We start from the raw sequence: 11,010 nt of genomic DNA, 5'->3' as shown, positions 1-11,010 counted from the left end.
AGCAGTCACCTTGATGCCCTCCAAGTACTCTGGCTATGGTGTGGCTGGTGCAGCCTCTGTTGGTTTTATGTCCCCCGCCTCCCCCCAGTACCTGGGGGTGGGATGGTGCTGCTCTCCTGCCAGCTGATCTGCTTCATCAAACCCTGTGCCTGGGAAACCCCAGTCTAGCTGAGGAGTTTCCAGGAGGACTTAGCCTCCCCATCTCTTTGCTTCACCTGAAGTGGTCAGTGGGAAGGAGGAAGTAGACCTTGAGCAGAGAGAGGGTCCTGATGCTCAACTGTCCTTCCCTGTTTCTTGCAGAGGGCAGGAGGGAGGACCAAATTGCCGTCCACTGGTTGCCGAGAGGTGCACAGCGTGCTGGGTCAGTGGAGGGATTGGGTCCCCCACTGGGTCTGCCATTTCCTAGTGAGGGGGGTTGTCCTTGATTGAAAGATTTGCCTGTGGGTCTCATTTTCCTTGACAACTGATCTACACAGAGAGCTGGTGGGTGTTCCCAGAGATCTGGGGCCCTGTTTAGAACAGGGTTTCTGTTCCGATTGCCCCAGACTCTCAGGGACCAGAAGGGTAGCTGGAAGAGAAAAGGAGGGGGTGATGCAGGATCAGGACTCCTACCTGAGTTTGTTTGGGGTGAAAAGTGTATGTGGATTTCCTAAAGACCGGATGTAGACTTGGGGGCAACCTGTCTGGGGACAAGGGCGTGGTGTCTTTCCTGAGAAGAGCTCTGTTCTGACAGGCTGTGAGGACTAAAGCAGGATCCTGGAGGCATGGAAGGCTCACACTTGGCATCACAGGACTAAAGCAGGATCCTGGAGGCACAGCCTGAACCTGGCAGAGGACACGACACTGCATCCAGAGAGGATGGACAAGGGTACTTGTCTGAAGTCTGAGCAAAGGCAAAGGCGAAGAGGCAGGAAAGCACAGGGTGGGTGTCAGGATTACCAGTCACCCTGTAAGCATGTGTATTGCTTGCTAGTTTCTATTGCAATCATCTCCCTTTCCTCCTTTTACTTGGGAAAAGGATACAGCTTGACCAAGGTGCCTCTGGGGCAATATCTGGGCTGTGTAACCAGGTTTCACAAAGCCCAACTCTCTTTCCTTCTCCAAGACTGAGTGGGCAACCAGCACCGTCCATCCAGGCTGCCACCTTCCAAGGCGGGCTGGCCAAGCCCTCAAGGGTCCCACAGGGCAACTGAGTCCACGAGCCACCACGGGCCTCATGGGCACATGGTGCTTCCCTGCTGGTGATGGATTCAAATGGGCTTCATGGTCTCAGGACTCCTCTGTCCCTTGGGCACATTCTTTCTCCCAGCTGTGCTCTCTTGTCCTCCCAGTGGGCCCCGCTTCCCCCTCGGTGTCCAATCAGAGCAGTGAGCAGGGAGTCACTGAGGTCAAATCAGAAGGGATGTCCTCAAGTCTCTGCGAGCCAAGAGAAGTTTCCTTGTGTGGTTGAGGTCAGGGAAGGCTTCTCAAGTTGGAAGACAGGTCAAACAGAGGCATCAGGTGCAGAGATGGGAGGAGAGCAGGAGGCTCTGAGTGGCTTGTGGTTGGGGTGGATGGGGCACCCTGACACCTGAGAACCACAGGGCTGGGGTGTGGACAATGATGAGGATCAATATCCAGACCGTGGTGCCCCTGCCTCAAGGCAGCTGGTCAGTGGCCACATCAGTGGCTGGCAGGAGCCCTAGATGATGGTGTGAGGGTGGACAGTAGTTAGGGAAGAGCCTGGAACACAAAGAAGTTGACCTCTGGGGCTTGTGGCTTCACTGAGACGAAAGGAGATGGGGGGAGGAGCTGGGCAGGAGTGGAGGGAGGTCAGAGGGGATGTAGACACTGTGTACTCCTTCCCTCTTGGAGGGCACAGCCCACCTGAGCAAGCCTTACTGTGACACTTCCCATGTGCCCCAGAGAGGCCGAGGTATTAAGAGAGCTGGAGAAACTATTTCTTCACCTTGCACAGGGGCCTCCCTGCCCACTGCCCAGAAAACCAATGAGGCAACAGCAAGGACTGTGGCAAGACCAGCTCACACCCTAGGAAGAGGGCAGGGATGGGGAAGGTTCCTTGTTGAACCTTTGCATCAGGCCCAGGTTGAGCATAAAAGAAGCATTTCTCAGGTGGAAGGAGGCAGACTGGGGACCATGGAGACCCAGAGGGCCAGCCTCTCCCTGGGGCGCTGGTCGCTGTGGCTGCTGCTGCTGGGACTAGTGCTGCCCTCGGCCAGCGCCCAGGCCCTCAGCTACAGGGAGGCCGTGCTTCGTGCTGTGGATCGCATCAATGAGCGGTCCTCAGAAGCTAATCTCTACCGCCTCCTGGAGCTAGACCCGCCTCCCAAGGACGTGAGTTGTGGAGGGGGCTGGGGACAGGCCCTTCTCCTGCCTGCTTTGGCCACACTGTCACTCCTTTCACTCAGGCTGTACCTCCTGTCAGGAAGGCACTTTTCCCTCTAGGTGGGCTCCCACCTCTTCCAGGAGACCTTCCCAGATCTGGGGCTCTCCCAGCATCAGGCTTCCTGCCTTAGCATCTCTGCTGTGGGAACAGGGGCCCTGCACACCTGGCTCCCTGAACTTCTGGGAACTCCAGGGATGGAGGGGTCACAGGCTCTGTGAGTGACTTCCCTGCTAATGTCCCACCTGAACCTTGATGTCTCTCTGCCAGGGGGAGCTCTGTCAGCCTGGAGGCTCCAGTGACAAGGGCTCTCCCTGCAGGCGGCCCTGACCTCCCACAGCCCCTCTGAGGGGAGGCGCTGCCATCAGCGCTGCTGTGAGGGCCGCTCCTGCTTTCTGTGTGCCCGTGAGGCTGGGCATGGGCTCTGTCCCCTCCCCTGCGCTGCCGGCACCAAGCCCAGGGCAGGACACACAGGGGGCTGGAGAGGCTGCCATCCGGGTGGGGGGCAAGGAGACAGATCAGAGAAGGAAACATGAGCCTGAGCTCAGTCTCCCCACTTTGATCGTTGACTAGGTAAAGGACCGGGGAGCTCGAAAGCCTGCAAGCTTCACGGTGAAGGAGACTGTGTGCCCCAGGACGAGCCCGCAGCCCCTGGAGCAGTGTGACTTCAAGGAGAATGGGGTGAGCCTGGGGTCTGGAAGCTGAGGGCTGGGATCAATGCTTCTCAGGGAGCTGAGCAGGGGCCTTCAGGGAAGATTTCCAGCCCCTGGGGTGTGAAGTAGGGTTAGCCTGGAAAGTTATGGCCTGGGGGTTCCAGTTTGACCTTGAACTTTCCTTCCAGCTGGTGAAACAGTGTGTGGGGACAATCACCCTGGACCAGTCCGATGACCTATTTGACTTAAACTGTAATGAGGTGAGTGGCCCCTTCTGGTTTTGGAGGGTTCTAGGGGGTAGAGTGTGGAGCATGCTTTGGACTGATGACCCGCTGCCCCATCCAGAGTAGAGAAAGGCCCTTCTACCTGGACCCCTCCTTCCCCAGTCCCAGGTCTCCAGCCCTGGCTCTGCATCACTTAGAGCAGTGTTTCTGTAATGCGGTCCCCACCCCGGAACTGACATGAGACAGATTCTCAGATCTGAGAGCTCCTGAATCCGACTCTGGGGTGGAGTCCAGCCATTTCTATTTTCACAAGCCCTACAGGGGATTCTGACTGGGCTGAAGTTGAGAGGAATCGACTCAGTAATGATCTCTAATCTGCTGCTCTAATCCAGCTTCCCTAGGATGGGCTTGTGAACCTTGGAAGCCCTATGTTGTCTGTGGACCTGTTTCTCCCTAGGTCTCTGTATATAGGGGTTCAATCATATGCTTCAGAGATAACAGCCAGAGGGTGAACAGGGCCCAACACTCGTGGTGTCCCAGTTAGAGGGCTGTTCAGGTGTGAAGTGAGGGATCTTGTCTTGACCCTTGCCCAGTCCCACAACAAATCTGTTTTGTCATGGTTTACAGCTTCAGAGTGTCAGGAGAATTCGTCCCCGGCCACCACGTTTGCCAAGGCCAAGGCCAAGGCCATTGCCATTCCCACGGCCTGGGCCAAGGCCAATTCCAAGGCCACTGCCATTCCCACGGCCTGGGCCAAGGCCAATTCCAAGGCCATTGTGAAAATCATTGGGAACGCCAACATCAAGGTTAGCACTACGGCCAAGACCAGCGCCGAGCCCATATCCATTCCTGCTGACATCTCCCATTCCAAGGTTTCCCGGAAAACAGTGAAGAATTGGTTGACATCACACCCATTAAAGAATTTTGATGAATCCTGAGTCCACAGAAGGGTCCTAAGGGTCTGATTTGTTTGGCTTAGACTTTTGGACGGTGAAAAATAAATTCTGGTGAAGACAACTTTCCCCCACCTTCAATTTCAATTTTCTCACCTCTTAACACTTACTGAGACCGAGTCCTTAAGCCTGAGAGGCCTCCTTTGTATGTGTGTGTGTGTGTGTGTGTCTGTGTATGCGTGTGTGTCTATGCACATGTGTGTATCTGTGTGTGTGTGAGATCACTCCTGTGAACACAGAGAAGCATGAGGCCCCTGTTCCTTCCAGGAGGGCACAAGGGAGGCAGCAGCCCCAGGAGCTCCAGGACAGTCTCCACCCTCGGGTCCCTCGCGAGCCCTTCACCCACCCTCTAACACCTCCTCTAACACCCAGTAGGATGTACGGAGACCTGCTGTGTGTGGAGTGTGGTGGGAATGCTGCTCCAGCTCTCATGGAGCTGACAGTCCATGAGGGGCCAGGCTTCTCACCTTGTTAAACACTCACAGAGTCACAGTTCAGTCTCAGGGCTGAGCTGGAAAGTTCAATGTCCAGAATGTCCCACCTGCTCTTGACAAATTTAATTCTGGAAAAGCCCACTCCTTTTGCCTTTTCCTATGGCATTGAGACACATCTGTGTTTCCTTACCTGGTCCCAGATTTCAGTGGTGGGTTTGTGCTTAAGGATCACACGGTATAAAAATTTGCACCATTAAATAGACACATCCTGCTCACTGGGGTGAAGAGCTCTGCATGAGGGTGAGAGGCACAGAATGATAAACAGGTCACATGTCTACTTGCCTGTGTGTTTCAGACACTCTTTGTGTCCTGCTCACTCCCCACTCTCGAGCTGACCTTTGCCCTGGGGCAGACTGGAAGCACTGGGGAGTTTGAATCCAGGGAGCAGCTTCAACTAACCATTGAGCGGACTTGATGGAAAAACACCTCCTCTTCCTTAGTCCTTGCGGTAGCCCACTCCCAGACATATCACACCTCTGTCTGAGGTTCTGTGCACTTCAGTGACCTCTTCATTGAACGTACTCTTCGGACTCAGGTCCTGCCCTGTCTCCCGTCTCTACATCCCTGCTGGACCTTTCTGGAATTGCCTCCCAAACAAACTACTTCCGCTAACACTTGTCTTAGGTCTGTTTCTGGGTCAAGACACAGATTCCTTTCTCTCAGAGGTACAGAGGGCAGGATCTCACAGAGGGTATGCTTTGTTACCTGTCAGGTTTGCTTCCTCTTGGTGAGTAGGCAGGGCTGATTTCAGGAAAGTTCATGCATCACTCTACATCGCTTCTCACTGTGAGAGAAAACCCTACAGGGCAACTCAGGGCTCTGTTGTGTCTGTGTCAGTGATACAGGCTTGCCAGAGCCAACTGTAAAATGGTCAGGAATTTTTTTTAGCTGCTCGTCAAACTCCTGGTAGCCTCAAAACGGTGGACGTTCCTGCCAGTGTGTTGATGCCTCCCAAGCTCCGTGCCGCCTGGTCCTGTCTGTGCTGCTGAGACAATGAGAGCTGCAGGGAAGAGATTTGGTACCAGAACACGTAACTGGAGTCCGCCGTTGTTGATGAAACTGAGTAGCAATGTCTTTATTTTCCAAAGCACACACTAGATGTCAAAACTTGGGAAGAGCCACTGGAAAGGCTGTTTGTTTGTTTTTCTTTTATTTATTTATTTTTATTGGAGGCCAATTACTTTACGATATTGTGGTGGTTTCTGCCATACATTGACATGAATCAGCCATGGGTATACAGGTGTTCCCCATCCTGAACCTCCCTCCCACCTCGCTTCCCATCCCATCCCTCAGGGTCATCCCAGTGCACCAGCCCTGAGCACCCTTCTCACGCATCGAACCTGGACTGGTGATCTATTTCACATATGATAATACACATGTTTCAATGCTATTCTCTCAAATCAACCCACCCTTGTCTTCTCCCACAGAGTCCAAAAGTCTGTTCTTTACATCTGTGTCTCTTTCACTGTCTCGCATATAGGGTCATTGTTACCATCTTTCTAAATTCCATCAGTCAGTTAGTTCAGTCACTCAGTCGTGTCCGACTCTTTGTGACCCCATGAATCGCAGCATGCCAGGCCTCCCTGTCCATCACCAACTCCCGAGTTCACCCAGACTCACGTCCATCGAGTCAGTGATGCCATCCAGCCATCTCATCCTCTGTCGTCCCCTTCTCCTCCTGCCCCCAATCCCTCCCAGCATCAGGGTCTTTTCCAATGAGTCAACTCTTCACATGAGGTGGCCAAAGTACTGGAGTTTCAGCTTTAGCATCATTCCTTCCAAAGAAATCCCAGGGCTGATCTCCTTCAGAATGGACTGGTTGGATCTCCTTGCAGTCCAAGGGACTCTCAAGAGTCTTCTCCAACACCACAGTTCAAAAGCATCAATTCTTCAGCACTCAGCCTTCTTCACAGTCCACCTCTCACATCCATACCTGACCACGGGAAAAACCATAGCCTTGACTAGACAGACCTTTGTTGGCAAAGTAATGTCTCTGCTTTTGAATATGCTATCTAGATTGGTCATAACTTTCCTTCCAAGGAGTAAGCGTCTTTTAATTTCATGGCTGCAGTCACCATCTGCAGTGATTTTGGAGCCCAGAAAAATAAAGTCTGAAACTGTTTCCACTGTTTCCCCATCTATTTCCCATGAAGTGATGGGACCGGATGCCATGATCTTCATTTTCTGAATGTTGAGCTTTAAGCCAACTTATTCACTCTCCACTTTCACTTTCATCAAGAGGCTTTTGAGTTCCTCTTCACTTTCTGCCATAAGGGTGGTGTCATCTGCATATCTGAGGTTATTGATATTTCTCCCGGCAATCTTAATTCCAGCTTGTGCTTCTTCCAGTCCAGCATTTCTCATGATGTACTCTGCATATAAGTTAAATAAACAGGGTGACGATATACAGCCTTGATGTACTCCTTTTCCTATTTGGAACCAGTCTGTTGTTCCATGTCCAGTTCTCACTGTTGCTTCCTGACCTGCATACAGATTTCTCAAGAGGCAGGTCAGGTGGTCTGGTATTCCCATCTCTTGAAGAATTTTCCACAGTTTATTGTGATCCACACAGTCACAGGCTTTGGCATAGTCAATAAAGCAGAAATAGATGTTTTTCTGGAACTCTCTTGCTTTTTCCATGATCCAGCGGATGTTGGCAATTTGATCTCTGGTTCCTCTGCCTTTTCTAAAACCAGCTTGAACATCAGGAAGTTCACGGTTCACATATTGCTGAAGCCTGGCTTGGAGAATTTTGAGCATTACTTTACTAGCGTGTGAGATGAGTGCAATTGTGCGGTAGTTTGAGCATTCTTTGGCATTGCCTTTCTTTGGGATTGGAATGAAAACTGACCTTTTCCAGTCTTGTGGCCACTGTTGAGTTTTCCAAATTTGCTGGCATATTGAGTGCAGCACTTTCACAGCATCATCTTTCAGGATTTTGAATAGCTCAACTGGAATTCCATCACCTCCACTAGCTTTGTTCGTAGTGATGCTTTCTAAGGCCCACTTGACTTCACATTCCAGGATGTCTGGCTCTAGGTCAGTGATCACATCATCGCGATTATCTTGGTCTTGAAGATCTTTTTGTACAGTTCTTCTGTGTATTCTTGCCGCCTCTTCTTAATATCTTCTGCTTCTGTTAGGTCCATATCATTTCTGTCCTTTATCGAGCCCATCTTTGCATGAAATGTTCCCTTGGTATCTCTGATTTTCTTGAAGAGATCTCTAGTCTTTCCCATTCTGTTGTTTTCCTCTATTTCTTTGCATTGATCGCTGAAGAAGGCTTTCTTATCTCTTCTTGCTATTCTTTGGAACTCTGCATTCAGATGTTTATATCTTTCCTTTTCTCCTTTGCCCTTCACTTCTCTTCTTTTCACAGCTATTTGTAAGGCCTCCCCAGACAGCCATTTTGCTTTTTTGCATTTCTTTCCCATGGCATGGTCTTGATCCCTGTCTCCTGTACAATGTCACGCACCTCAGTCCATAGTTCATCAGGCACTCTATCTATCAGATCTAGGCCCTTAAATCTATTTCTCACTTCCACTGTATAATCATAACGGATTTGATTAAGGTCATACCTGAATGGTCTAGTGGTTTTCCCCACTTTCTTCAATTTAAGTCTGAATTTGGCAATAAGGAGTTCATGGTCTGAGCCACAGTCAGCTCCTGGTCTTGTTTTTGCTGACTGTATAGAGTTTCTCCATCTTTGGCTGCAAAGAATATAATCAATCTGATTTCGGCGTTGACCATCTGGTGATGTCCATGTGTAGAGTCTTCTCTCGTGTTGTTGGAAGAGGGTGTTTGTTATGACCAGTGCATTTTCTTGGCAAAACTCTATCAGTCTTTGCCCTGCTTCATTCCATATTCCAAGACCAAATTTGCCTGTTACTCCAGGTGTTTCTTGACTTCCTACTTTTGCATTCCAGTCCCCTATAATGAAAAGGACATCTTTTTTGGGTGTTAGTTCTAAAAGGTCTTGTAGGTCTTCATAGAACCATTAACTTCAGCTTCTTCAGCGTTACTGGTTGGGGCATAGACTTGGATTACTGTGATATTGAATGGTTTGCCTTGGAAACGAACAGAGATCATTCTGTCGTTTTTGAGATTGCATCCAAGTACTGCATTTCGGACTCTTTTGTTGACCATGATGGCTACTCCATTTCTTCTGAGGGATTCCTGCCTGCAGTAGTAGATATAATGGTCATCTGTGTTAAATTCACCCATTCCAGTCCATTTTAGTTCACTGATTCCTAGAATGTCGACATTCACTCTTGCCATCTCTTGTTTGACCACTTCAATTTGCCTTGATTCATGGACCTAACATTCCAGGTTCCTATGCAATATTGCTCTTTACAGCATCGGACCTTGTTTCTATCACCAGTCACATCCACAGCTGGGTATTGTTTTTGCTTTGGCTCCATCCCTTCATTCTTTCTGGAGTTATTTCCACTGATCTCCAGTAGCATATTGGGCACCTACTGACCTGGGGAGTTCCTCTTTCAGTATCCTATCATTTTGCCTTTTGATACTGTTCATGGGGTTCTCAAGGCAAGAATACTGAAGTGGTTTGCCACTCCCTTCTTCAGTGGACCACATTCTGTCAGATCTCTCCACCATGACCCATCCGTCTTGGGTTGACCCACGGGCATGGCTTAGTTTCATTGAGTTAGACAAGGCTGTGGTCCTAGTGTGATTAGATTGACTAGTTTTCTGTAAGTATGATTTCAGTGTGTCTGCCCTCTGATGCCCTCTTGCAACACCTACCATCTTACTTGGGTTTCTCTTACCTTGGGCGTGGGGTATCTCTTCACGACTGCTCCAGCAAAGCACAGCCGCTGCTCCTTACCTTAGACGAGGGGTATCTCCTCACCACCGCCCTTCCTGACCTTCAGCGTGGGACAGCTCCTCTCGGCCCTCCTGAGCCCGCGCAGCCACCGCTCCTTGGAGGTGGGGTTGGTCCTCCCCGCCGCCGCCCCTGGCCTCGGGTGTGTGGTTGCTCCTCCCGGCCGCTGCCCCTGGCCTCGGGCATCCGAGCATGGGGTAGCTCCTCCCGGCCGCCACCCGTGACCTCGGACGCGGGGTAGCTCCTCTCGGCTGCTGCCCCTGACCTCGGACGTGAGTAGTCTTCTCCGCCGTTCCTGCACCGTCGCAGCCTGGCACTCTCGGCCGCTGCCCCTGACCTCGGACGTGGGGTAACTCCTCTTGGCCGCCGCCCTTCGGGCATGGGGTCCTCCTGGCTTCTGCTCCTGACCTCGGACGTGGGGTAGCTCCTCTCGGCCGCACTTAGTGCGCCGGTCGCAGCCGCCCACGCTTAGTGGGCTAAATTCCATACATATGCGTTAATATACTGTATTGGTGTTTTTCTTTCTGACTTACTTCACTCTGTATAATAGGCTCCAGTTTCATCCACCTCATTAGACCCGATTCAAATGCATTCTTTTTAATAGCTGAGTAATATTCCTTTGTATATGTACCACAGCTTTCTTATCCATCCATCTGCCGATGGACTGCTAGGTTGCTTCCGTGTTCTGGCTATTGTAAACAGTGCTGCAATGAACATTGGGGTACACGTGTCTCTTTCAATTCTGGTTTCCTTGGTGTATATGCCCAGAAGTGGGATTGCTGGGTCGTATGGCAGTTCTACTTCCAGTTTTTTTACGTAATCTCCACACCATTCTCCATAGTGGCTGTCCTAGTTTGCATTCCCACCAACAGTGTAAGAGGGTTTCTTTTTCTCTGCACCCTCTCCAGCATTCACTGTTTGTAGACTTTTTGATAGCAGCCATTCTGACTGGTGTGAGATGGTACCTCATTGTGGTTTTGATTTGCAGTTCTCTGATAATGAGTGATATTGAGCATTTTTTCATGTGTTTGTTAGCCATCTGTATGTCTTCTTTGGAGAAATGTCTGTTTAGTTCTTTGGCCCATTTTTTGATTGGGTCACTTATTTTTCTGGAATTGAGCTGCAGGAGTTGCTTGTATATTTTTGAGATTAATTCTTTGTCAGTTGCTTCATTTGCTATTATTTTATCCCATTCTGAAGGCTGTCTTTTCACCTTACTTATAGTTTTCTTCGTTGTGCAAACGCTTTTAATTAGGTCCCATTTGTTTATTTTTGCTTTTATTTCCATTATGCTGGGAGGTGAGTCATAGAGGATCCTGCTATGATTTATGTCAGAGAGTGTTTTGCCTATGTTTTCCTCTAGGAGTTTTATAGTTTCTGGTCTTACATTTAGATCTTGAATCCATTTTTTAATTTTTGTGTATGGTGTTAGAAAGTGTTCTAGTTTCATTCTTTTACAC

General features: G+C 50.1%; 1 protein-coding gene across 1 annotated transcript; it reads left to right on the top strand.

Annotated features, from left to right (window-relative positions):
* Positions 1-2,016: 2,016 nt before the first annotated feature.
* On the top strand, positions 2,017-4,277 carry LOC133235439 (cathelicidin-3). Its single transcript, XM_061396962.1, has 4 exons — positions 2,017-2,334; positions 2,957-3,064; positions 3,225-3,296; positions 3,888-4,277. Exons 1-4 carry the CDS (start codon positions 2,137-2,139, stop codon positions 4,038-4,040), a joined length of 531 nt encoding a protein of 176 aa, XP_061252946.1. The 5' UTR covers positions 2,017-2,136; the 3' UTR covers positions 4,041-4,277.
* Positions 4,278-11,010: the final 6,733 nt, after the last annotated feature.

Source organism: Bos javanicus, chromosome 22, assembly GCF_032452875.1.
Source record: "Bos javanicus breed banteng chromosome 22, ARS-OSU_banteng_1.0, whole genome shotgun sequence".
NCBI classification, from domain to species: Eukaryota; Metazoa; Chordata; class Mammalia; order Artiodactyla; family Bovidae; genus Bos; species Bos javanicus.
Note: the sequence above shows the minus strand (reverse complement) of the source record. Positions and strands in the feature narration are given on the sequence as shown.

Bases quoted from the DNA above. Each gene is read 5' to 3' on its own strand.
- LOC133235439 (XM_061396962.1), top strand. From the start codon at position 2,137: ATGGAGACCCAGAGGGCCAGCCTCTCCCTGGGGCGCTGGTCGCTGTGG. The intron at 2,335-2,956 runs GTGAGTTGTGGA...ATCGTTGACTAG, and splicing joins TAGACCCGCCTCCCAAGGAC to GTAAAGGACCGGGGAGCTCG. The intron at 3,065-3,224 runs GTGAGCCTGGGG...CTTTCCTTCCAG, and splicing joins GTGACTTCAAGGAGAATGGG to CTGGTGAAACAGTGTGTGGG.